At 45.6% G+C, this 27932-nt stretch overlaps 1 protein-coding gene across 5 annotated transcripts in view; it reads left to right on the plus strand.

Moving 5' to 3' along the window:
* LOC119253253 (zinc finger protein 345-like) overlaps positions 1-27932 on the plus strand; it is a 61023-nt gene that overhangs the window by 16240 nt on the left and 16851 nt on the right. The window contains exons 1-3 of one of the 5 annotated variants that reach the window (XR_008552967.1): positions 7652-7832; positions 16748-16923; positions 17070-17240. The exons of 1 other annotated variant lie outside the window; for it this stretch is intronic. Coding sequence is in view for 1 of the 4 variants with exons in the window: in XM_054698286.1 (XP_054554261.1) it covers positions 1467-3343 (1877 nt within the window). In the remaining 3 variants the exon portion in view is untranslated. Of the gene's footprint in view, positions 1-1466; positions 4689-7651; positions 7833-16448; positions 16924-17069; positions 17241-27932 lie in introns of those variants that run through there. 3 more of the 5 variants (XR_008552966.1, XR_008552965.1, XM_054698286.1) reach the window with 3 other exon arrangements.

Genomic DNA, 27932 nt, shown 5'->3' on the forward strand with positions numbered 1-27932 from the left:
ACAGGCCAGAGGCCCCTGTAAAGATTTATTTATGCAAGATTTATTTATTTATTTATACAAGAACTGGGGCACAGGCCAGAAATGCGGGGGGTGAGAGCATTCACCAGAGACAGAGTGGGGAACAGAACAGGCAGATCGACTGAAGTACACTGCAGAGGGGAACAGTGTGTGAGACAGTAGAAGTCTGCTGCGCCATGTGTGTTGCTCCCTGGCGGACCAGGGATCGAACTCCTGCTGCAGAGGCTTTGTGTTGCTTCACAGCGCAGTGCTTAACACCTTGCATCACCAGGGAGGCCCTCTGTATATTTTTTGACTTTTTAAAAAATTATTTATTTATACAAGCACTGGGTACAGTCAGAAGTGCGGGAGGGTGAGAAAATTCACCAGAGCCAGAGCTGGGAACAGAACAGGCAGACCGACGAAATACACTGCTGAGGGGATCAGAGGGCGTGGCAGGAGAGGTCTGCGCGCCATGTGGGACCCTCCCTGGCAACTGGGGATTGAAACGGTGCTGCAGAGACTGCAGGCAGCTTCGCAATCCAGCGCTCAACTGCTACGCCACCAGGGGAGGTCCTTTTTTTGACTTTTTGTGACATGCTTTTATTCCTCTCTCCTTTCTTGTTAGTGATTTCCTTCCTATTTCTCACATTTTGATGTTGATTGCAGTATATTCGTTTGTAATATTATTTACTCACCTTGTAAAGCATTGTCATCCAGCCTGTGCACACATCACATCATTCTCTGTTTTCATTTCCTTTTCCATGTATTTTATGATATCTTTTTTGTCATAGTGGGGATTACATAGCATGTTGAGAAGTTATAACAGCCGGGCCTCCCTGGTGGCGCAGGTGGTTGAGCGCAGTGCTGTGCAGCTGTCCACAGCCTCTGCAGTGCTGGTTCGATCCCCACTGCCCTTGGAGCAACCCACATGGCGAGCAGACCTCTCCTGTCTTGCATGCTGCTCCCCTCAGCAGTGTATTTCATCAGTCCGCTCTGTCTCTGGCCTGTACTCTGGCTCTTGTATAAATAAAAATAAATCTTTAAAAAAGAAAAAAGAAAAGTTAGGACAAGTGAAAAACATGTAAATTCAGCTGCATACCAAAACTCAACTGTTGAACATTTCTACCCCTACTAACATCACAAATTATGTCTCATTATATTTGTATTCTACCACACAGTTCTGTGATTTTTTTTTTTGTTTGTTTCCATATTTTCAAATTCTCAAGCAGAAACACTATTTTTGTTGGTGGGATGTATATCATGCAGTTTTCTGTATTTGGTATGTATTCACCTTTCCCTAAAGACATTACCGATTCATAAGGTGTGTGTTGCTGTCTAGTGCTGATGTTACTTATTCTAACATCAGGCTGGTGAGCTTTATTTGGTATCAATTTTATGTATTAAATATTTAAAGTATTTCATCTTGAGTGCTGTGAGTGGGGTAATTCTTCCTTGCTGTCTCCCAGCCCTGTCTTCTCAAGACGACCAGGTCTCCATGCCACAGTCAGGCACAGAAGATTTGTTCTTAAATGTGGGACTGGGAGGAGATGGAATCGACGCTTTCGAGAATTTAGAATTATTGCGAAACCAGACATGTCAAGAGGCATGTGAAGAACACAAGAGCTGTTGCGATGAAGATTGCCAAGAAGGGAGAATTGTCCACAATCGAATTCCTCCTGCAAAAGGTGATCCAGCATGTAAACCATATTGGGTAAAACACCATTTTACGTCTGTTGCAGGTATAGATAAATATGTTTCTGTTAGCAAAGATCCATGTGACGTTTTTAACAAGACACAATTTCAGAGAGGAATGTTGGAACATATGGGAAGTCCCCTAGTGCATAATGCAAGTGATTATTCAAAACATTGTCAATGTGGGATAAATTTAAACTTTCAGTCAAGTCATTCTCAACATCAGAGAATTAGAAAGGAAAATAAAAAATCTACACAGGGTCACATTGAGGAGTCCTCAGAACTTCTCCAGCATCACACAGTTCATGAGAAACCCTACAGTTATAAAGGATATGGCAAAGCCTCCAAATGGTGCCCAAGACTTACTGAACATCAGAGAGAGAAACCTTCCAAGTGTGAAGAGCATGGTAAAGCCTTGTATTGGCATCCACAGCTGACTAACCATCTAAGGATTCATGCTGGAGAAAAGCTTTACACGTGTCCAGATGGTGGTAAAGTCTTTCTAGGCTTGTGTCACCTTTCCCAGCATCAGAGAGTTCATACTGGGGAGAAACCTTATAGATGTGAGGAATGTGGCAGAGCCTTTAAACAGCAGTCACATCTTAGTCAACATCACAGAATTCATACTGGGGAAAATCCTTACAAATGTGAAGAATGTGGCAAAGCCTTTAACTACCTGTCAGGTCTTTCTGACCATTACAGAATTCATACTGGGGAAAAGCCTTGCAAATGTAAAGTATGTGGCAAAGCCTTTAACAGTAAGTCAGATCTTGCTCGACATCATAGAATTCATACTGGGGAGAAACCTTACAGATGTGAGGAATGTGGCAGAGCCTTTAACCAGCAGTCACATCTTAGAAAACATCACAGAATTCATACTGGGGAAAAACCTTACAGATGTGAAGAATGTGGCAGAGCCTTTAACCAGCAGTCACATCTTAGTCTACATCACAGAATTCATACTGGGGAAAAACCTTACAGATGTGAAGACTGTGGCAAAGCCTTTAACTACCTGTCAAATCTTTCTGACCATTACAGAATTCATACTGGGGAAAAGCCTTGCAAATGTAAAGTATGTGGCAAAGCCTTTAACAGTAAGTCAGATCTTGCTCGACATCATAGAATTCATACTGGGGAGAAACCTTACAGATGTGAAGAATGTGGCAGAGCCTTTAAACAGCAGTCACATCTTAGTCAACATCACAGAATTCATACTGGGGAAAAACCTTACAGATGTGAAGACTGTGGCAAAGCCTTTAACTACCTGTCAAATCTTTCTGACCATTACAGAATTCATACTGGGGAAAAACCTTGCAAATGTAAAGTATGTGGCAAAGCCTTTAATAGTAATTCAAAAGTTACTCGACATCATAGAATTCATACTGGGGAGAAACCTTACAAATGTAAAGTATGTGGCAAAGCCTTTAACAGTAAGTCAGGTCTTGCTCGACATCATAGAATTCATACTGGGGAGAAAACTTACAGATGTGAAGAATGTGGCAGAGCCTTTAACCAGCAGTCACATCTTAGTCAACATCACAGAATTCATACTGGGGAGAAACCTTACAAATGTGAAGACTGTGGCAAAGCCTTTAATCGGAAGTCGAGTGTTACTCTACATCAGAGAATTCACATCAGAGAGAAATGTTAAAACTGTGAAGTCAATTTTTTGACTTTAGTCTTTTTTAACCAGAAGTCAAATCATCCTAAATATCAGAGTGTGAACTGAGAGAAACCCATTAATGAAAAGTGATGAATGGTTTGTCCAAATACAAATTCTGAAACCACCAGATTTTCATACTGGAAACTTGAAAGAAGTGAAATATGAGAAAGTAATTTATTACAAAATTTGGATTCATATTAAGACATTGCAGTACAGTCGGAAGTGAGTAACACTTATCAGACATTCCTTAATGAGAAGATTGTTATGGAGCCTAAACCAACATTAAAACACTAAATATTAGCATAATTGAATAGCTCGAGAGGCCTTCCTGGCAGTGCAGAGGGTTAAGTCACAGCACTATGAAGCTATCTGTAGCCACTGCAGCACGAATTCCCCAGCCAGGGAGCTGACCACATGGAACAGCAGACCTGTGCTGACTTTGCTGCTCCCCTCAGCAGTGTATTTCAGTATACCCATCTGTTCTGCTCCCCACTCTGTCTCTGGTGAATTCTCTCACCCCCACGCCTCTGGCCTACACCCCCATCTCTTGTATGCATAAATAAAATCAATGTTAAAAAAAATATCAAAGTTCAAGATGATGGTTTGAGAACACGCATAGTCATTTTCTGTGTCTTTTTTTTACCAACCGTTCTTGACATTATGAAGAGACCTGATGAATGTAATTCAGACCTAAAGCATGTCATTGTATGGCTTTCTCCTCAAATGTAAGTCAAGTCATGTGTTTGAAATTTGCTGCTTCATACATCTAAGAGACCCTCCTAGTTGATGAATTTGTTCACATCTTAGTTGCTCGGGCAAATTCACGATGGTGTCATGTAACATGTATGAAGAAAATCTAAATGGATATGCTGTCTGTAGTTGACTCAAAAGATTGATCTGAATCACCCAGAGGAGTTGTGGACTTCATTGTGGGCATGAAAGTCAGACAGAAACATGCTGAAGTTCAAAGCATTTCATCATTTTCTCCTTCAGGGAATACACTAACAGTTTATTAAAACGCTCATGTTTCTTCACGGTAGTAATCGAGATCATGAATATTATTTGATGCTGTTGCCAGAAGAAATCTTCACTGGCACATGATGAAAGTGCAGGTGAGTTTTCATAACAGGGCGGAGAATTCTTGCCCATTCACATTAGCTGAGTCAAGCGTCTCTGTGTTGAACAGAGTGACTCTGGGATCCCGGTATCGGACAAGATGCTTCTTAAATGCCAAAATCTTGATTTTGACAAAAGAGCACACAGTGGTTTCTGAATGTCTTATTTGGACTGTATGTGAGCTTAATGTATATTTTAATAAAGCTGATTTCCTTTTTAATGTGGTCATCCTGATGCGTACTTGATAACAGTTGTTGATCCTCAGTATTAGCCTCTCCCTCCATTTCAAAACTGTAGGTAACAGAGGGGAACAGCAAGCGGGTTGTCTACACAGTGTCATTTATCACTAGCAGGCTCTGTTCTCAGATACCTTATATCTCAAATAGTTTTGATGAATTTTGCAACAACTACACATTCTTTTTGTTAGTAACCCTGGACATTGTCATGAGTGTATAGAATATAATGTAGGATTATTTTTAAGAATTTTGCCTGACACTCCATGATATTGGTGCTTTGCCATCCATTTTTGTACGTAAACTATGGGGACTGAAGTGACACTAGACCCCCTTTTAGAGGTTCCTGCTATACTCTCCATGACACCCTTCAGGATCACAAGGAAATATAAATTCTTCACATGACTTCACATGCAGACATTGGCATGCCTCCCTATCTCTGTGGGTAAAATCTCCACAGAGCTGACAATAAACAATACTTAGTTACATTCATTAAGTAATACCTAATGTATTTCTCCTTTGAGTTTACCTGGAGTAATACAGTCTTCAGGACCTTTGTAACACTGCAGTTAGGGACCTTTTCATGGCCTACAAACACACACATGGTCACGGTTTGGATGTATTTTGAATCCAACACGTACATTAATTGAGACATTACTCAGGAATGACAGTGGTTGGAAAGGAAGTGCGTGCTTGTTCATGTTGTGTGCAATGGGAGAGCAGGATGTGCGTAGGGAAGCATGTCCTGATGTTCTGGCGTGGGCAGCAGTTGCCTATTTTTAGAAGAGGCGAATCCTTCTAAAGCGGGACTGTTTGTACGCGGTGTCTGGCGGGATGAGGCGTCCTCCATTCCATTTCGCGAAAATCAGGCGACTGTGAGCAGCTCCCACTAAGACCTTTTAAGAAATTGTATGGGGCCTCCCCGGTGGCGCAGCGGTTGAGCGTTGGGTTGCGAAGCTGCCCGCAGCCTCTGCAGCGCCGGTTCGATCCCCGGCCCCCGGGCGACGGTCCCACATGGTGAGGCAGACCTCTCTTGTCTCGCCCGCTGCTCCCCTCAGCAGTGTACTTCGTCAGTGCCTGTTCTGTTCCACGCTCTGGCTCTGGTGAATCCTGTACCCAGTGCTTGTATAAATAAATAAGTAAATAAAGAAATAAAAGAAATTGTATGAAGGCACTTTGGCTCAGCCCTGGCGGCCCAGCAGATTTTGGGGAGCAAGGTGATGCAGGGATGAATGGGGTGTTAGAATACCTTCTGCTGCCCACCTGGCAGGCAAAGACTAAACATGGAAATGCCTTACAAAGAGCTTGAAATAGATGGTTGGCCACGGAGTCGTACCTGCCTGAGGCTGCAGCTCTGAACTAGGAAGGAGTGGAGTGGTGAAGAACCCCATTTGGAATCCAATTATAGGATTCCACAAGGTCCCTATTTAAGGAAGATTTATTTTTATTTCTGCATGCAAGAACGGGAGTCTAGGCCCAAGGTTGGGGGGGGCGGTTTGAGAAGATTCACCAGAGACAGGGTGGGGAGCAGATGTACTGACATCCAGTGCTGAGGGGCGCGGCGGGGAGACAGGAGAGGTCAGCTGCGCCCTGTCGTCAGCTCCCTGGCCAGCTGGCCGGAGAGGGCTGTCAGACCTCAGTGGCTGGTGAGAGGGTGACAGCGCTGAGCCTTAACCCCTTCACCCCCGGGAGACCCTGTTCAGCTCTTTTTCATTGCAGCCCGGACCCAGTTCTCACCCCGCAGTTTTCAGGGGCCCGCCTACCCGTCTATTGTAACTCAACCTCTGCTCATGCCACCTCCAGGCTGCAAACCCAGCACACAGACGCCCGCGACGGGCGGCGCACGGGATTGTGGGAAATGTAGTCTCTTGAGCCCACGTGGGTCCAGGAAAAGGCTCTGGGCGGGGCCTCCGGGTTCTGCGCAGGCGCGGCCCCGCCCCACGGCGGGACGTACGGGGCCTCCACGCGCCGCGGCGTCACAGTTGTGCGCGGGCGTGTCTCGGGGGCCGGGCTCGTGGGGAGCTGAGGCGGCGCGCGGGGCGGGGGCGAGGCGAGGGCAACGGCGGGGCTGGGCCTGCTGGGTGGGGAGCGGGGGGCTCGGGCGTGCGGGGTGTGGAGTGAGGGGCCCGGCCGCGTGGTGTGGGCAGTGGGGGTCTGGGGCGCGTGGGGTGGGGAGCGGATGGAGAAGCGTCGGGTGAGGCCTGAGGGCGGGCATGGGGGGAGCCCGGGCCCCTGGACGGCGCGGGGGGCGCGGGTGAGGGGGTCTTGGGGACCCCGCTATGGACACGGGGAGCCCCTCACCGGACCCCTTCGCGCTCCCCGGAGTTCTGGGCGTGACGCCGGCGGCGCGCGTGGTGGGTGAGGAAGCCTCCCGCGTCCCCGCCTTTCAGACGCGCGGGGCGGGACGTCGGGTCCTGACGGGCGCCCCGCGGCCGTTCCCGGGGTTGGGGGGGCGTCTGCATTGCAGCCGATTCCCGGGTGTGCGCGGTGTGACTGGGGGATGGAGGCCGAGGGGACCCTCCGCCTGGCTGAGGCTGGCTGAGAACGTCCCGGCCTTACTGGGGGATTCCCCGGTGCGCCGGGCTGTGTCTTCCCCGGGGGACCGCGTGTTCTCCCGAGCGCTCTGACTGCCTCCGGGCCTCGCCCAGGGCAGGTCCACGCCGTGTCAGGGGGTGTCCACGGAAACCGATGCGGGAAACCGATGCGGGAAGCGGGGCGCACCGAACCATTTCTGGGAGCATCCTCGCAAAACAGTCCATCAGGGGCACATTTCCCATGAAACTGTGGTCAGCGGTTTTGCATGTGACTAACCATCTTCGGAAACTTTTAAGTTTCTGAACTTTGAATTTCTTGGATCATCACTTGTGTTTCGACGCAGGAGGCAGGTAGGTCGGGCGGGGGCGGGGTGTGGGAGAGGGAGGGAGGAACCCCATCCCATGGAAGTGTGAGCACAGCTGTCAGGGCGGTGACTCTCTGGGCTCCCAGGCAGTGTGGGGGGCCTGGACAGGACACTCCGGGGCCCCGTGCAGCTGCCTCCGCCCTCTCTGCTGGACTCCATCCCCTCTCCCAGCGCCGCCTCCAGAGTCCTCGCGCATGTGAGAGAGCAGCAGGCAGTGACTCCATCACTGGTGAGTGATGTTTGCATTAGCTTGTGGTGCACTTCATGGGAGTTCATGACCTGAAGTGTAAATTAGAAGCATAGCTTTCTTGAGGAAACCAACATCACAGGATAAAGGTCTAGATCCAGGAAATCACATGTCCAGCATGCGTGGAGATTGGGCTCTGCTGTGATGCTCATGCATCAAACTCTGGTTGACAACGATGATGGTGTGGGCTGTGGCTCTTCACCCCGCTGGACAGAAACACTTCCCAGCTCTGCGCTGGTCAGGTGCGGGGTGAGGGAGGAGGAGGAGGGGCCTGAGGACCCGAGTGCAGATGGGGGTGAAGGAGCCACGTGTCATTTGAAAAGGACAACTGAATTTTTAAGGTTTCTGTGCAGTTGCTAAAACCTATCCTGTGTCCCAGGCCGCTCTCGGAGACTTTCATGCAGGCGTCAGTCTTGGCATGTGTGACGTTGAGTCCAATGGGTCGTCCTTACATACCTGCCCCTGCTCTTCTCTCAGGTGGTCTGTAAACCCCAGGTGCCCAGTCGGCTGTTCAGAGTCCTTTTTTCTGGCCATTATTTCCACTGCTCCTGCGCATTACTTCTTGGTGTGGTCTGAATGCACTTTTAGTGATGCTCACTACACCCTACGATAAGTCCACTTCCACTTCTGTAGCCTTTATCTCCCCAAATTTCCTGCCATATTTGACAATACCATGTATGACCTTGGAAATTTTAGTTACTTTTTTTTTTTAAAGATTTATTTTATTTTATTTATTTATTCATACAAGCATTGGGTACAGTCAGAAGCGCGAGAGGGTGAGAGAATTCACCAGAGTCAGAGCGGGGAGCAGAGCAGGCAGATGGACCGAAGCACACTGCTGAGGGGAGCAGCGGGCGGCAGGAGAGGTCTGCGCGCCATGTGGGACCCTCCTCCTGTGGCCGGGAGCAGCCGGGGATCAAACCGGCGCTGCAGAGGCTGCGGGCAGCTTCGCAACCCAGCACTCAACTGCTGCGCCACCGGGGAGGCCCAATTTTGGTTACTTTTTTAATTGTTTAAAATCTTGGGCCTCCCTGTTGGTGCAAGGAGTTGAGACGCAGCCTATGAAGCCATCTGCAGTCAGTGCAAGCACGGGTTCAATCCCCAGCCAGAGAGCAACCCACATGGCACAGCAGACCTCTCCTGGCTCACCCGCTGCTCCCCTCAACAGTGTTTTCGGTCTGTCTGCCTGTTCTGTTCCCTGCTCTGTCTCTGGTGAATCCTCTCGCCGCCCCCCCCCCCGACACTTCTGGCCTGTACCCCAGTTCTTGTGTGCATAAATAAATAAATCTTTCAAAAAAAACTTCCTATACTTGTTTGCATGTTTACTTCCTTTTTTTTTTTTAAGATTTATTTATTTATACAAGAACCGGGGTACAGGCCAGATGTGCGGGAGGGTGAGAGGATTCACCAGAGACAGAGTGGGGAACAGAACTGGCAGACTGATGAAATACACTGCTGAGGGGAGCAGTGGGCGAGACAGGAGAGGTCTGCCGTGCCTGTGGGATTCTCCCTGGCCCGCCAGGATCGAACCTGCGCTGCAGAGGCTGCGGACAGCTTCACAGTGCAGCGCTCAACCACCTGCGCCACCAGGGAGGCCCTGCATGTTTACTTCTTTTACTTATTTTTGGCTTCCTCAGTCTGTCTTGACATGTGTGGCACTGAAAGCTTTCTGCTGAAATAGTGGTCAGTTTTCTCTTACATTCCTAATAGGTTTGCCCTACCCTTTTTACCCCTGTACCAAACCACCCTGGCCCATCCCCCTCTGCCCCCTCCCTTTCTTCTCCACCCTTTCCTCCTTCCCACTGGTGGTAACCTTTGTCTTCTTTTTCCCTCATTCAAGTTGTATTCCTGCTGTATTTTGCCTGTAAATGTATTTTGGGTTTTTATATTCCACAGATGAGTGAAGCCATCTGATACATGTGTCTTTACTTTTTGACTTATTTCACTCCAGGTAATCACAGCCCGGTACATCCATTTTGTCCTCGGTGCACCACTTGCTCTTTCCTCACAGCCCTGCAGTGCTCCCCTGCGTGTGCTCCACCCTTCCTGTCCCTGCCTCTGCTGACGGGATGTAGGTTGGGCCATGAATGGGCAGTTGGGAACAGTGCTGCTCTGCTCATGGGTGTAGATAAATCTTTTTTTGTATTTGAGATTTCACTTTTCAATATATAACTTACAGAAGTATTGCTGATCATGTGGAATTTCCATTTTTATTTCGTTAAACCTCTGCACCATTATCCACAGAGACTATACCAACTCTCATGGCCACCAACCGTGGATGAGAGCTCCTTATTCTCTGTATCCTCTCTACCGTTCTGAATTCCATTCTTCTTTTTTATTTGGGCCATTCTCAAGGAGTGAGGTGGCATCTCAGTGTGGTTTTAATTTACATTTCTCTTACAGTAAGTTAAGATGAACATTCCTGTTTCTGTAGGACATTAGAATTTCCTCTCTAGAGAAGAGTTTATGTACTTCCTTTGTCCATTTTTTAATTTTTTTTTTTTTTGGTGTTGTTGGATTTATCATTTGTATATATTTTTTTAAAGATTTATTTATTTATTTATACAAGTACTGGGTACAGTCAGAAGCGCGGGAGGGTGAGAGAGTTCACCAGAGCCAGAGCCGGGAGCAGAGCAGGCAGAAGGACCGAAGTACACTGCTGAGGGGAGCAGCGGGCGGCAGGAGAGTTCTGCGCGCCATGTGGGACCCTCCTCCGGTGGCCGGGGAGCAGCTGGGGATCGAACCGGCGCTGCAGAGGCTGCGGCCAGCTTTGCAACCCAGCGCTCAACCGCTGCGCCACCAGGGAGGCCCATTTTTTAAATTTTTTTTAAAGATTTATTTATTTTTATACAAAAACTAGGGTACAGGCCAGAGGCACAAGACCGTGAGAGAATTCACCAGAGACAGAGTGGGGAGCAGAACAGGCAGACGGACTGAAGACACTGCTGAGGGGAGCAGCGGGCGAGACAGGAGAGTCTGCTGCACCATGTGGGAATCTCCCGGGCCAGCTGGGATCGAACTGGCACTGCAGAGGCTGCAGACAGCTTCATAGGGCTGTGCTCAACCCGCTGCACCACTGGGAAGGCCCTGTCCATTTTTTTTTATAAAGATTTATTTATTTGGGCCTCCCCAGCAGTGCATTGGGCTCAGCGCTGCGCTGTGAAGCTGTCCGCAGCCTCTGCAACGCCGGTTCAGTCCCACACGGCCAGCGAGGGTCCCATGTGGTGTGCAGACCTCTTCTGTCACACCCGCTGCTCCCCTCAGCAGTGTATTTCATCAGTCTGCCTGTTCTGTTCCGGCTCTGTCTCTGGTGAATCCGGAGACTAAGTTACTTAGTCTAGGTACTAAGTTACTGAGTTACTTAGTTACTTTCCTCCCGCGAATCTGTCCTGTAGTACCCCAGTTCTTGAATAAGTAAATAAATCTTTAAAAAATAATAATAGTAATTCAAAACTTATTCAACATCATGGAATTCATACTGGGCAGAAACCTTACAAATGTGAAGAATGTAAGAAAGCCTTTAAGCTGAAATATGTCTTAGCATCAGAGAATTCATACTGGCCAGAAAGCTTACCAATGTGAAGTGTGTGGCAAAGCCTTTAACAAGAAATCACATCTTACTTGACATCACAGAATTCATACTCGAGAGAAACCTTACAAATGTGAAGAATGTGGCAAAACCTTTACCTCGATGTCAAGTGTTTCTGACCATTACAAAATTCATACTGGGGAAAGGTCTTATAAATGTAACAAATGTGGCAAAGCCTTTAATAATAATTCAAAACTTACTTGATATAATAGAATTCATACTGGGGAGAAACCTTATAAATGTGAAGAATGTGGGAGAACCTTTAACCAGCCATCACATCTTAGTCAACATCATAGAATTCATTCTGGGGAGAAACTTTATGAATGTGAAGAATGTGGCAAAGCCTTTACCCAGAAGTCAGGTCTTACTCTACATCACAGAATTCACATCAGAGAGAAAGGTTAAAATTGTGAAGTAAATTTTTTGACTTTAGTCTTTTTAGCCAGAAGTCCAGAAGTTTAACCAGAAGTGGCAAAGTGATTATCCAGAAGTCAAATCATCCTAAGCATCGGAGACTGCCTACTGAGAGAAACCCATAAATGGAAAGTGATGAATGGATTGTCCAAATATATGTTTGGAAACCACCAGATTTTCATACTGGAAACTTAAGAGAAGCTAAAATAGGAGAAAGTAATTTATAATGAAAATTAGATACATATTGAGACATTGCAGTGCAGTAGGAAGTTAATTACACTTGCCAGACATAACCTAAAATGAGAATATGGTTATGGAGCATAAACCAAGATTAAAACACTAAATATTAGTGTAATTTAAAAGTTCAAGAGGCCTCCCTGGTGGCACCAGGGGTTAAGTTGCAGCATTGTGAAGCTATTGGCAGCCACTGCAGCACAAGTTCCATCCCCATCCAGGGAGCTGACCCACATGGAGCAGCAGACCTCTCCTGTCTTGCCTGCTGCTCCCCTCAGCAGTGTATTTTTGTATATCCACCTATTCTCCTCCCCACTCTGTCTCTGGTGAATCCTCTCACCCCCGCTCACCTCTGGCCTATACCCCAGTTTTTGTATTTGTATGCATAAATAAATACATCTTTAAACAACATAAATAAAAATTGAAGACAATGGTTTGGGTCATGTATAGTTATTTTCTATGTCCTTTCTTATTAGCCATGCTTCAGATATGAATAGATGAATGTAATTCAGCCCTAAATTACTTCTTCTACGTACGTCATGGCTTTCTCCTCATACATACGTCACGTCGTGTTGATTGTTGCTACCTCAAACATCTAAGGGACCCTCCTCTAATGGATGGATTTGCTCACATCTAACTTGCTCTGGCAAATTTAAGATGGCGTCATATATTATGTATGAAGAAAATCTGAATGGATATGCTGTTTGTGGTTGACTCAAAAGATTGATCTAAATCACCCAGAAGAGTCATGGGCTTCATTGCTGGCATAGAAGTCAGACAGAGAAATGTGAGCCTCCAGTGGGTTCAGAGACCTGGGACACTGATCGCAAAGGACACACCAGACAGGAGACTGCTATGAGCCAGAAGCAATGATTCTTTACCTTTCTCAGCATGGCTATATAGGAATTATGAACAAAGACATCTGCATTTTCTCACAAGTCAGAGAAAGCCAAAACAACCTTGCCTCGCACACTGTGTACGTGAGCTCATATATGCCACATATGTGAGGCCTTGTGGACATGTCCGCCCCAGTGGGCCTCTATTACTAGGTCACAACTGAGGAGACTTCGAAGGATAAAGCAAGTTTGGTGCGTCCCTCCTGAGCAGTTTTCCGTGCTGGTGTATGTGAGTTTTCACAAATGTTTCAGTCAGCCCTCTCCCTTGCTGTCCTCAGGTCACCTCTCGATCATCCTCATGCAACAAGAAGCATGCTGAAGTTCAAATCATTTCATCCTTTTGTCCTTAGGGAATATACTGACAGTTTCTTAAAGTCCTGATGTCTCTTCATGGTCGTAATAGAGATCATGAATATTATTTGATGTTGTTGCCAAAAGAAATCTTCACAGGCACGTGATGAAAGAGCAGGTGACTTTAACAAAAGGGCATGGAATTCTCTTCCATTCACATTAGCTAAGTGAACAGGCTCTGTGTTGAACACAAACTCTGGGATTCTGGTAGCAGAAGGTCCAGATGCTTCTTACATGCCTGAATCCTGACTTTTACGAAACAGCATACAGAGCTCTCTGAATGCCTTGTTTAGACTATATGTGAACTTTATGTATTTTAATAATGCTGATTGATTTTTTTTAATAGAGGCGTGTTTTATTTATTTATTTGTTTGTTTGTTTGTTTATACATGCACTGGGTACAGTCAGAAGCGCGGGAGGGTGAGAGAATTCACCAGAGCCAGAGCCGGGAGCAGAGCAGGCAGAAGGACGGAAGTACACTGCTGAGGGGAGCAGCGGGCGGCAGGAGAGGTCTGTGCGCCATGTGGGACCCTCCTCCGGTGGCTGTGGAGCAGCCGGGGATCGAACCTGTGCCGCAGAGGCCGCGGGCAGCTTCACAACCCAGTGCTCAACTGCTGCGCCACTGGGGAGGCCCTGCTGATTGATTTTTCATGTCATCCTGATGTGTACTTGATCATAAGTTGTTGCCCATCAGCATGAACCAATTCCTCCATGTTAAGGCTTTTGGTCACTGATGAGAACAATCAGGTGGTTGTCTACACAGTGTTACGTAATCGCTAGCAGGCTCTGTTCTCGATACCTTATATCTGAAATCGTTTTGACTGCATTTTCAACAACTACACACTTTTTGTTCTGTTAGTAGCCCCGGATATTGTTGAGTGTTTTTAAAATAACACCACAGTATTTTGAAGAATTTTGCAAAACACTTCATGGTATTGGTGCTTTGCCATCCATTTTTTGTACCTAAAGTATCTCTGGGGACTAAAGTGACACTAGACCCTCTTTTAGAGGTTCCTGCTATACTCAGTTATAACACTCTGCATGATCACAAGAAAATACAAATTCTTCACATGACTTCACATGTGGAAATTGTCTTGCCTCTCCTGTCTAGGGGCCTCCCCTTGGTTGGCCCTGGATAAAATCTCCACAGAGCTGACAATTGACAATACTTAGTTACTTCCATTAAGTAATACTGTATTTCTCCCTTTGGTTTACCTGGAGAAATACAGTCTTCAGGATCTTAGAAACACTCCACTTAGGGACCTTTTCGTGGCCTTCAAACACACATTGTCTTACGTTTGATATTTATTTATTTTTAAAGATTTGTTTTATTTATTTATACAAACACTGGGTATAGTCAGAAGCGCGGGAGGGTGAGAGAATCCACCAGAGCCAGAGCAGGGAACAGAACAGGCAGACTGACGAATACACTGCTGAGGGGAGCAGCGGGCGGAGAGGTCTGAGCGCCATGTGGGACCTTCGCTGGCGTCCGGGGATTGAACCGGCGCTACAGATGCTGTGGGTTGCTTCACAGCCTGGTGCTCAACCGATGCACCAAATCGGTTGTATTTTGATACAGTTAGGCAGGTAGGACAGGTGGGGGAGGAGGGGGTTGGGTGGGTGAGAAAGGAATTACATACCAGGCTGTTCTGTCTGTCCATCTGTTTAATTTCTTTTTAATGCTCATGTTTTATTTTTTTCCTGCTCATTCTCTGTCCTTGGTCATGTTATATATATTGCTCAGTGTTTTCTTCTCTGATTGCTACTGTCCTGGAGCTCCCGTGTATGTGAAGACTTTATATTATTTTATACTCTGCTCATTGAATTTTCCTCTTTAGAGTAGCTTTAATGTGATTTTCAAAATCTTCAAAGGATGAATTGTAACTACTTATGACTGTTTTTACTTATGATTTCTTTTTTCTGTTGTATAGAGTTATCCTTTGTGAATAAGGGGTAACTGAGCATCTTTGTTATTCCTTGTCTCTGTGAATGTCAGTGTCACCTGTGCCTGTGTCAAGGATACTGAATGTTAAGGAAAAATCCTCTTAACCCTTTTTTTTTGTCACAAGAAATGGAGAGTATTTGTTGAAGGTCCTAATCAATGTATATGTGAATATACATAGGATTTTGTACATAGCAATAAGAGATGATGGAATGCATGAACAGATTTCTCAAGATTGAAGTTTTCTTTTGCCCAGTGTCATCTTTTCCAGAAGTCTTTCATTGCTCTCATCAATGTTTTCTTTCTCCAATAGTAAATATTAGTGTCTTCCAGTTGTTTTTCCTCTTCTTTCAATTCCTTTTGTTCTGGTCGAGCTTTGTTATTGCCTATGATGATGAAAATACCAGTAATATCCTGGAGATCCCCAAATTTCTATTCTCAGCTTAGAGTTTCTGATCTACAAAACACATGTTGCATGCGAAACATCCTTATCTACCAGCTGGTCATGTGGACAACATGTCATGAAAATATTTCTTCTACGTTCAGCCACCAAGTTCTTACCTAGTTATTCTCTCCTTCACCCTTCCATTTTAGATGTACTGCCCGGGTCTGTATTCCTATGAGTCTATCAGGTGAGCATCTCTTACCTCTGCTTATCTCCCCCTCATTGTTTGAAAATTCTGGGTTAGGGTCTAGGTTTTGTTTAGTCTGATGTGGCAATAACAGCTTTGAGGGCACAGGAATAAAATATTGGCACAGATTTGTACATACTTTTCATTAGCATATGATCAGATAACATTTGATACTGGTGAATTCAGCTCACATGTCCCACAGTTCATGTAACCTGACTGACTTTAGTTCCAGAATACTTTTACTGTCTTTCTCATCTCCCTGCCCGGAACTCTGCCTGGCAGTGTGCTCTCTGCAGGTCAGTTACCATGGCGAGTGCTTTTTATTTTCTCATACTATGACATCTGCTGTTGTCTCATCTTGATGACAGTGTTTTTTACAAGGAAGAGATGAACGTTTGTTTTTTTAGAAGGAAGAGATAAGCGTCTTCAGTGAAGTGCATCCTGGTAGTCCACACTGTTGGTTTTTCTTCTCTTGCGGGCGTGTCTTCATCACAGCTTTCCACATAGCTCTTTAGCGCATTATTTCAGGTATGTGGTTATTCTACCTGCCAACCAGGTTTTCAGCTCTTCAAGGAAAAAATTATATTCATCATGTAATTCTTAGCCTCAAAGACACTTCCAAATTCATAAGGTAAGCTATGAAAGTACTTTTAGGAGCTAATGGGTTAATCCAGAGGTAAGGCTATTTCTACTGAGAATTCTGCTCACATCACAATGTAGAGTACAAAGATGATGCCTCCTGTACAAGATCAGAGACCCACAACAGAAGATGATTTTACACTTGCTGCTGTCTGACCCAGGCTGACGGCCCTGAAATGATGATAAATGTTCCCTCACAGCGACTGGTGTCATTTTTGGATGTCTTTGTGAACTTCATCTGGGAGGAGTGGCGGGACCTGAATGATGCTCAGAGGACCCTGTATGGGATGTGATGCTGGAGACCTGCAGTCACCTGGTGTCCCTAGGTGAGGAAAGTTCGATGTACCACTCGAGTGCAGCGCTCTTTTCTACACTGGTAAGTGTGCTCTTGCTTATGAAATTGGGTGCTGGCGAGGTTGAACATTGCAGGCCAAGCAGATTGTGGGTGTTCACCCTTTTCATGAAAGATTCAGATTGACCTTTGCTGCACAGCTCTTAACACTGCTCTTGTTTGTTTCATAGACTGAAATTTGACTTGATCAGAGATCATCACTGTTGCTCATCACAGAGCATTGTGTTAACGATCCTCTGCTGGGAGCAGAGGGCACAGCCATGGAACATGGAAGAAACCCCGAACCAGAACCTCTCAGGTCAGTCAGTGCATGCCTGGCTGGGAGGCAGAGACACCAGCAGGTATTGACCACGCTGAGCTGCTTTTCCAGTGTCCAAACCTTAGACATTTTGTCTGCGTGTATCAAAGTAATTCATTATTCCTTTTCCAAATATTGCTCTCTTGTAGATTTAATGTTGTTCTTTTAATGATTGTCAATATTCTTAACCAGTATGCAGTCCCTGATACTGCAGGAAATTATTCTGCCTTAGTCACATTTTCTGTATTCTCTCTAGTGATTTATTCTCGGAGACTGTTTTCTTTAGGTTATTGTTCAGGCATTTGTTTATTCTTTCAGTATGTTCATGGGGAGTTTTAGACAATGGTCAATTTTCTATGAGAGTGGATGGCAAACATGGTCACAGCAATGGCCTTTACTTTATTGAAGTTATATTCTATGTGAAAGGACAATGAAACTAATACATGTATGAAACCACAGAGAATGTTTGACCAGGGTGAAAGAGAAAAAGCGGAGGATGTGATTTTAGAATGTGCTCCAGTGGAAGCGTTGTAGAAATGAAGTCTTTTCTTGCAGAGCTCAGGGTAGAGATGGTTTCACTGCTACATCGTGTATATAGTTTTATATACAGTCTGGGCTAGAGGTTGTGTATTGCTATTGAAGGTGCCATTTACCAGCTGATTAACTCCAACGTGATAGAATGAGAGGAGGTTGACTAGAGAGTTATTTAGGACATGAATAGTGTTTTATGTTTTATTTAGGACATGAATAGTGTTTAATGCCTATGGCCCCCCTTCATGAGAAACTGAGGCAGAGAAGGACCCAGCAAATCATTCATCATGGGAAGGGATGTTCCTGACATGGTGTGGAAATCTGAGATTGTAGTTTCTAAACCATGAAGCGAATCAGGTTGGGTGCTTATACCTTGGGAGAGTGTGGACTGTATTACAGCTTCTTTTGTGGTTTTCATTGTAAAGAATGTAAAAGAATCAGTGAACCCTTGGGATTGCAGCTTAAGTAAGATAATGTCAAAACAATAATACTCGATAAAAATATGACATGTTATGAATCAAGTAGAAACACAGGTACCAAGTAGTGCAGAGAGAATACCAGGAGTGTTACTCTCTGAAGGGTGTGAAAAAAGCTGTTTATGATGGTGGACACAGGCTGCATTGTAGACCTTTTTCTTTTTGATCAGCTGGACGAAGAGATGAGGCAAAGTTTGCTGTATCTGTTACAACTCTGAGAAACATGTGATACCATATTTAATTACGAATTAAAGAGGGTCTCTTTGGTGGTGTAGGGGTCAAGTCTTGGTGCTGTCACTGCAACAGCCTGAGTTCATATCCCAGCAGGGAGCTAACCTGGCACAGCAACCTCTCTTGTGTCTTCTGCTACTCCCTTACCACTGTATTTCAGTAATAGCTGTCCGTTCTTGCCCCATTCTGTCTCTGGTGAATCCTCTCACCCCCCCGATACCTCTGATCTTAAAAACATTAAAAAAAATTGACAGAAAGGGCCCTCTTTTTTTTAAATATTTATTTATTTATATAAGCACTGGGTACATTCAGAAGCATGGGAGGGTGAGAGAATTCACCAGAGCCAGAGCAGGGAGCAGAACAGGCAGACAACTGAAATACACTGCTGAGGGGAGCAGCAGGTGGCAGGAGAGGTCTGCGGGCCAGGTGGGACCCTCGCTGGCCCTCCAGGGATCGAACCAGCGCTGCAGATGCTGCGAGCAGCTTTGCAGCCCAGCGCTCAACCGCTGCGCCATCGGGGAGGCCCAAATGTCTCTTTCTTGACGTGGAGGAGAGTACATGCCTTTGAAAACACCAACATATGACTGTCGACTGTGCCAATGGAGAAATAAAAAGAAAGGAATGTAGATGTGGGATCCTTGTCTGTAACAAGACTCTTTCTTAAAGTGACTAAAAAATGACCCTGCATTACCTCCAATCAGTAGGTTTTGTAGGAAAACCGTGACATCCACAAAGCTTGAGGTTTCAATAAATACCATCACAAGTTGTACAGAATCATTGTAAGAAAGAAGGTATAGAGGCAGAGTGTTAGGTTAAATGCTTCTGAATGAAATGGATATCTACATTTAAATGAACATGTTTACCAAATATTTATGAATTGAAGAAAAAAAATATGAAATAAGTTTTACTACTTCCTTGTCAACCTAGTTTGGCATTAGAAAATCGGTTAATTCATACAGTGGGGAGAATCCATACAGTGGGGAAAGCCTATCACTGTCAGTGTAGGAAGGCTTTCTTCCACAAGTCAGGCCCCTACAAACATCAGATGGCACACACTGGCGAGCACCCCTGTGAATGTCAAGACAGTGGAAAACATTTACCCTGTAAGTCATCCCTCACTTACCATCACAGAATGCGCACTGGAGAGCAATCCTGTGAATGACACGGCTGTAGTCAAACTTCCTTCTGGAAATCAGCCCTCACTGTACATCTGAGATGTTGCACTACAATAAACTCTATGAATGTCCAGAGTATAGGAAAACTTTCTCCTGAAATTGGACCTCACTGACCATCAGAGAATTCTCACAGGGGAGAGACCGCATGAATGCCAAGAGTGTGGGAATTCTATCTCAGAAATAAGTCCTTAGTGTACATCAGACAATTCACACTTCATAGCTTCTTTGCAGTGTCTAGAGTGCAGGGAATCCTCAATTTAGTCCTCTCTAGGGAACTCAAAGGAGAGCTACGCTGTGAATATCCAGAATGTAGTAAAGCTTTTTGCTATAAATTCCATATCCCTGGATAGCAGAGAACTCACAGAGGAGAGAAGCCCTGTGACTGTCAGTGCTGCAGGGTCACTTTCTGCCAGAGGGAGCTCTCACGGCATCGGGGTATTCACACAGGGGAGAAACCCTGTGGGGCTAGTGAGCTGGGAATACTTTCTAAGGAAGTCAGACTTCAGTGATCCTAGAAATTTTAAGAGCAGCGTAACACTGGTGGAGACTGTTCACATATTTACACAGCATTTTGATGCTGTTGGGCAGACCACGTGCATTTCCCTGCCTCGTTGTCCTATGCTGAACCCAGCCCAGGAGGATGTCAGCACAAACAAGGATCATTATTTCTATTTAAACTGCACCCAAAAAGTTGTGCTTCTTCCCAGCTCTCCTTCCCTGTGCTCTGAAGGGCATCTGTTTCCCAGGTTTGCTAAAGGCACTAAAGGGGGAAGACGGTGACATGATTGAGGAAAGGGATTGATTGGGGGGAAGAGTTTCCCAAACTCTCCTGAGCTCTCTTTGTTGTTTCCTCGAAGAAGAGGTACGTGCTTTGTTGAAACTTGCCTTGTGGTGTTTCTCTTCCTGTCAGTCCATTCTAACCAGTTCGCCTTGTCAGTCTGACTTCCGTGAAAGTTACCAGGCCTTTCCCAGAATTCACACAGGAATGACGGCATTTTGTTTCCTTTTATTCTAAGTCACTCAGTGGAAAAACAGAAATAGTTTCATGTTCCAATGAAAAGAAAAGGCGACAATTACTCTATCCTAATTCCAGAGTATCCTTAAAGAATGCCCCTTAGAGGGGCCTCCCTGGTGGTGCAAGGGGTTAAGACGCAATCTAGGAAGCTATCCACAGACACTGCAGCACAACTCCATCTCCGGCCAGAGGTGACCCCCATGGTGCAGCCCTCTCCTGTCTCCCCGCTGCTCCCCTCAGCAGTGTATTTCAGTCTGTCTGCCTGTTCTGCTCCCCACTCTGTCTCTGGTGAATCCTCTCTCTCACACACACACACACACACACACACACACACACACACACCCCGCACCTCTGGCTTGTACCCCAGCTCTTGTATGCATAAATAAATACATCTTTTAAAAAAATGCCCCTTAGAGGTTACTTCATGCCCAGTGGAGCAGCACTGGTCTGCTGTCCCTATTTTCGAAACCTTTGATCACAACAAAGCGCCCCTGGCCATTACCTGACCTGAGGACTCTGAACATACAGAGGAGAGAGGAAAAGTCTGAAGTTTGCCCTGCGGTGGCGCTGGGGAGCCATTGGACAGGAACTCTTACCTGTGCCATTTGAACGGGTCTACCTGAGAGCAGTGAACTGGACCAGCACAATTTAGATGGGACCAGGTGCAGTTATACTGTGGAACCAGCAAGAAAAGAAGGAGTTTTCGGACTCCTGAGAACTGGTGATTGTGGACTTTGAGCCAGAGGACAGAATCAGCTGCATTTCCCTGCTTTCTGGCAAATGATCCGATTCCTGATAGCAGGAAATAGTCTGAGCTTGTTGACACACTTATCAGCTCTTACCATCTACCACATTTTCCTCCTAGAAAATCCTTCCCCACTCTCCACTGAGCACAGCGTAGGTTTCTAGTGACTCTGTGCACCCTGAATCAGGACACTTTGAAATGAACATGTGACTTTTACTGTCTCCTGACCCTTGAGGGTAATGGCGCAGAGATAAAAGGTGAACAGACCGTCCATTCAAGGGAGATGGTGGGTGGGAGGCACTTAGTGCTGAGTGGTCCTGGGAACTTTGACTTGGGCGGGCTATGTCAGTTCCTCGGTTCAGTGCAGTATGCTGGGAATTACTCCTTAATGCGTGACTGTGCTCTCTGTCCCCCACTTTTTTCCCTTCCTCGAGCTGTGGTTTGGTTTTGTAGGGAAGCACACTTGCCCTGTGACTAATGTCGGTTTCAGCTGTGCAGGCCCATTTACACGCTGATGTTTTCATTGTACAGATTTTAAAATTTGGACATTTGTGACTTTTTTAGGATTTATTTATTTATTTATACAAGAACTGGGGTACAGTGGGAGGGTGAGAGGATTCACCAGAGACAGAGCAGGCAGATTTACTGAAATACACTGCTGAGGGGGGCAGTGGGCACGACAGGAGAGGTCTGCCACACCATGTGGGACCCTCGCCCCGGGATCGAACTGGTGCTGCAGAGGCTGAGGACAGCTTCATAGCATGGCGCTCAACAGCCTGCGCCACCGGGGGGTGGGGGGGGGGTGGGCTGTGACTTTTTTTAAAGATTGATTTATTGGGCCTCCCCTGGTGGTGCAGCGGTTGAGCGCTGGGCTGTGAAGCTGCCTGCAGCCTCTGCAGCGCCAGTTCCATCCCCGGAAAATTTACTTATTTATTCCTACAAGAACTAACGTGGAAGCCAGAGTTCCGGGGTGGAGGTGAGAAGATTCACCAGAGAGAGTGGGGAATAGAATAGGCAGATCCCCTAAAATACACTGCTGAGGGGAGCAGTGGGTGAGGAAGGAGAGGTCTGCTGCACCATGTGGGTTGCTCCCTGGCCTGCCTGGGATAGAACTCGTGCTACGGTGGCTGGCAATAGCTTGATAGCACTGACTTAAACCCCCGCACCACCAGGGAGGCCCACATTTGTGACTTTTTATGACTCACCAACTTTGCATCCTATGTCGTCAAAAATGTTTTAAGGGAGGGGCCTCCTTGATGGCGCAGGCAGTTGAGCGCAGCGCTGTGAAGCTGTCCGCAGCCTCTGTAGCACTGGTTGGATTCCTGGCAGGCCAGGAGAATCCCACAGGCATGGCAGGCCTCTCCTGTCTCGCCCGCTGCTCCCCTCAGCAGTGTATTTTGTCAGTCGGCCTGTTCTGTTCTCTGCTCTGTCTCTGGTGAATCCTCTCACCCTACTGCGAATCTGGCCTGTACCCTGGCTATTTTATAAATAAAAATAAATCTTTTAAAAAAAATGTTTAAGGGAAACTTCAGTGTATCATCAGTGCATGAAACATACATAGCCTGTAGTCTGTTTACTGTCATAAAACAGGCATAAGCTTTTATAGAATGTTAAAAATCATTAAAACTTGGGCCTCCCCTGGTGGCACAGTGATTGAGGGCTGGGCTGTGAGGCTGCCCACAGCCTCGGCAGCACCGGTTCGATCCCCGGCTGCCAGCGAGGGCCCCACATGGCGCGCAGACCTCTCCTGCCGTGCCCACTGCTCCCCTCAGCAGTGTATTTCGTCAGTCTGCCTGTTCTGCTCCCCACTCTGGCTCTGGTGAATTCTCTTACCCTCCCACGCTCTGACTGTACCCAGTGCTTGTATAAATAAATAAATAAATCTAAAAATCATTAAAATTTAACATAATACACCCTTTGGTTGAGAGCACTGTGAACAAACATGCAGCTCGAATCATTGTTGCATAAAATTATCTAGTTCATTCTTTTCTCCAATTTTTTGCAGTTGTTATGTAGCTGTTCCTGTTGCTATTCTTCTAGTATCCTCTGTGGTTGCTGGATGTTGCTATTCATGCCCATGGCTGCTGTTTGTCTACCTGGTACCTTTCATGTTGCATTGATCAGTGTTCTCTGGGGCTCTTCTAAATTGATCATAGTGTTCTGTCCAGTGCTGTCAGCCTCTGTAGTGCCATGGGACTAGACAAAGTGTCACCAGTCATGCTGGAATTGCTCTCCACACCCAATGTCATGTTATTAAAATGTTGAACTGTTTGTTGTTTTTTTTTTTTTTTAAGATTTTCTTCTGTATATTTATGCATAGAAAAACCAGGATCTAGGCCAGAGTTATAGGTGGATGAGAGACATTGTTGAAGCAGAACAGGCAGATCTACTGAAATACACTGCTGAGGGGGAGCAGCGTGAGAGACAGGAGAGGTCTGCTGTGCTGTGTGGGTCAGCTCCCTGGCCAGGATTAAACTTACACCACAGTGGCTGGTAACAGCTTGATAGAGCTGAGACTTAACCCCTGCACCACCAGGGAGGTCTCACAATGTTGAACTGTTTGATGTCTACTGTGGATTGAGGTCTGCAGGTGTGCTACGACCTTTTAGAAGAGGGTATTTAGCTTAAGGACCAGTGAAAACAAAAATATTCTAAAACCATAGCGGTAACTCGACAGGCGGTCCAAACCCTTGCACTTACTCGAAATGCAAAATTTTGTCCATATAAGAAAATATTGCTATGGTTCTATGAGATGGTTCCACTTATAGACAGACCATGTAAGGTTATGAGGTTGAGGAGTATGACACGGTCCTATTAACCTGTTTTGTTTCTCATTTTACTGACATTTTATTTTCCCCTAGTTTCTATTAGAATGTAGTTTATAATATAGGTATCACGCTACTTTCTGAGTTCAGCGTGTGGAGCTTAACTCAAAAAGGTTAACTCAAGTGGATTGTTCAACTGCGTGGCCAGGGGATTAGTGCCCCAGCACCCACGCTGCTCCAGGCTCAACTGTAGTTTCTTTAGTCTGACTTTCTGCCAAGGAAGAATATCTTCTCTTTATTTATTTATTTTTTTATTTATTTATTTATTTATTTATTTATTATATTTATTTTTTATGCAAGCACTGGGTACAGTCAGAAGCGCGGGAGGGTGAGAGGATTCACCAGAGCCAGAGCGGGGAGCAGAACAGGCAGAAGGACCGAAGTACACTGCTGAGGGGAGCAGCGGGCGGCAGGAGAGGTCTGCGCGCCATGTGGGACCCTCGCGAGCGGCCAGGGATTGAACCGGCACTGCAGAGGCTGCGGGCAGCTTCGCAGCCGAGTGCTCAACCGATGCGCCACCAGGGGAGGCCCAAGGAAGAATATTTTCATGGGAGCTCTTTCTAAAGCTTTTCTATGTGATGGATTTGCATCCTTTTAGGACCTTTTGGGGATTTTGATACATTATAATCCACACCATTGAATTGAAGCCACACCCATATTTTAGAGCAGAAGAACATCATGGAAACTCTGGGGTGATTCAGGGACAGGACTCATCACATTTGAGAGGCCTGTGAGGATTTGCAAGCGACCCTAGAGGAGCAAGAAGGGTTCATGACAATATAATCTTGCCTCAGAGATTTATTCTGAGGTTCCATTTCACTGCTGTGTGCTGAGTGTGATCTTTGAAGTCAGTTCATCTGACTAGAGTAGCTGGAAGGAAGCCTAACTGATTTCTGCCTCCATTTGGTTTTACCCTGGCTGTTCTTCACAGCAGAACGATAGTTCTTTTTCAGTCCTTCTCCTGCTACATCTGCCTTATGCTGTGTGACTCAGGGAGCCATGAATTTCTTGTCTCTGAGGAAGAAACGCCATCTAGGGCCTTCCTGGTGGCCTAGGAGTTAAGTCTCAGCTCTGTCGCTGCTGTGACCTGAAATGATCCCTGACAGGGAGCTGCCCCACATATGGCAGAGCAGACCTCTCCTGTCTCGCCTGTTGCTCCGTTTAGCAGTTTCTTTTAGTCAGTCCATGTGTTCTGTTCCTGACTCTGTTGCCAGTGCATCCTCTCACCCCCTGCACCTGTGGCTTACACCCCAGATCTTCTACACAAAATTTGAAAAGTAATAATGAATAAATGCAAAAATATAGATAGAAAAAAAGAAAATGCAAAATATACCAGAATTTGTTGTCCTGGATGATCCACAGATGTGTAGGTAAGAAAGGATTTGCTCAAGAGAAACTAAAGAAATCTCTAAAGATTACAGGGTGAGGCATATATGTGGCCTGACATCTGCATGAAAGTATTCTTGTCTCAGATCAGCTTCATACCTGATTTAGCCTTTCAGCCCTCTGGGTCAGCATAGTGACAGGCTCCAAGGCATGTCAGCCCTGAGAGCATCTGTCCCGTGGTAGCTGCCCTTAGTCTTCTGAGTGAACTTGGCTCCTGTGCTCTCTGCCTCATGATTGTTCCCGCTGCCGGGAATGATGACTTTGGGGAGCAACTAAGTGACTTAGGTAATTAATGTTTCATTTGAAAGTTTCCTTTCCCTGAGTTTGTCACTGTGTGAAGTGTTCTCTGGGAAGGGAAGTCTCCTTGGACGTGTCGGCTTTTACAAGAGGAGGTTCTGAATCAGCGAGGCCTCTGCCTGTCAGTCTCCATTTCATTCCAGTCACATCAGACATACTGTTCTTTGTGATCTCTAGTTTATGAAAAGAGAACCGTCATCATATACATAGTATGTATTCTGGTGCATAAGATTCTGAAATATAGCTCAGTTCATAGTATAAATAAAAAATTCTAGTATAAACAATGGTAGGAAATTACTTTAATTAGTTCATGTCACTTTCCATGTTTGTTTCCATAGTGCTTTGTAATAGGCATGTCCGTATGTATGTGTTTGTGACTTCCTCAATTGAAAAATTCCTAATTTCAATGATAATGAAAATGTCCATGGTTTCTCTTTCACTAATATCTAGCATCAGTGTAGTATTTGTGTTTTCTGCATTCTCTGCTGTTAACTGTTAGTATGTTTCCACTTAGTTCAGAACCCTGCTGTGTACATTCTTTTAAGGTTGTCAGGACATTTATCTGTGTATACTCTTTCTGATAAACTGGGAAAAACCCAACTTCTACAGTTTATTGGTGTTTAAATATTCTGATAGGATGAATATTAGTTTTTTCCAAACATTTTTGGGGTCCTCCCCGATGGCCAAAGGGGATCCCCTGGCCGGGGATCGAACTCGTGCTGCAGTGGCTGAGGATAGCTTCACAGGTTGGGTGTTAATCCCTTGCGCCACCAGGGAGGCCCCAAATAAGTAAATCTTTAAAAAAAAATTTGTATTCATTAAAACCTAGTCCAGTAATATCTAGTATATAACAACTGTTCAAAAAAAGGGTAATATTTGCCATTTTGACCCTGATACAATGTGAGGAACTGCATTTGCCATGAACTTTTTACTTCAAGTTCTGTTACTTTGCTGTTCTATTGCTATTGCTTTTATTTAAGACACACGGGACTGGAGAGATACGCCCATCACATCACTGGGGAGCCTGTCTGGAATGATTAAACTCCCCTCCCCCAGCCCCCGTAACTCCTGAGGCAGCGTCTTCCCCTTCTTATTCATGTTCCCATGAACATTTGCTCCGTTCGCTTCTAGCTCACCATGACTTTCCCATGGGAGACAGTCACAGCAGTTCCCCCGTACTTTCCAGCGGAGTGCTCGGTCATGCGTGTGCTGTGATGCCTTCACTGTTTGCTTTCTCTTCCGCGCATGAGTTGTGTCTATACTCTCTTAATGGCTCTTTTTCCTGAGAGTTATGGAGACAGTAGGGTGTATTTTTCATTACAAGTATCCTGTTAAACAGTCTTGGTCTTTCACCTCAGAGATGTCTCATCTCTCCCTTTTCATTCATTTACAGTTGAACACTTGGACGGACTCACAATTTTTTTTATTTGCTTTTTAAAAATAAATCAAGGTTTCTTGTCCTTCAGGGCTGTGTCTTCTGCGTTCTCCCAGGAGTGGGAAGGCTGGCTTCATAACCGGGTTTGGGAATATGCCCTTCAGTGGAAATGGTGTTGAGTAGAGTAAAGGCGTTTCACTCTCTTGGCTAAATTCATTCCTAGGTATTTAATTATTTTGGATTGAGATGGGATTTTCCCCATTTCTCTTTCACTAGATTGTTTATTGTGCATGGAAATGTGCACGATCTCTGCATGTTCATTCTGTAGACTTCCCTTTCCTGGCTTCATGTATTATTTCTAATCACTTCTTGCTGGCGTCTTTGTGATGTCCTGTGTCTAATCTGCCAGCGAACATTGTTACAGTGTTACTTCCTCCTTCCCCTTTGCTTTTTCATGACTGTCACTAGGTCCTGCTTCAGGTTGGACTTCCAGTTCTTCATTGAATACGTGGGTGAGATGAACATCCTTGTTTTATTTCTGATCTAAAATAAAATCTTTCAGTTTTTCCCCATGGAGTTGAGGGGGCAGAGCTCTGGCTGGTGGAGAGCTGGCCTGCAGGAGCTGGCTGCAAGCTGCTGGCAAGGGCTGGTTGTAAGATCGCAGGCTAAGGCTGGTGCT

This window comes from Talpa occidentalis, unplaced genomic scaffold (genome assembly GCF_014898055.3).
Source record: "Talpa occidentalis isolate TD23 unplaced genomic scaffold, MPIMG_talOcc4v2.1 talOcc4.2, whole genome shotgun sequence".
NCBI classification, from domain to species: Eukaryota; Metazoa; Chordata; class Mammalia; order Eulipotyphla; family Talpidae; genus Talpa; species Talpa occidentalis.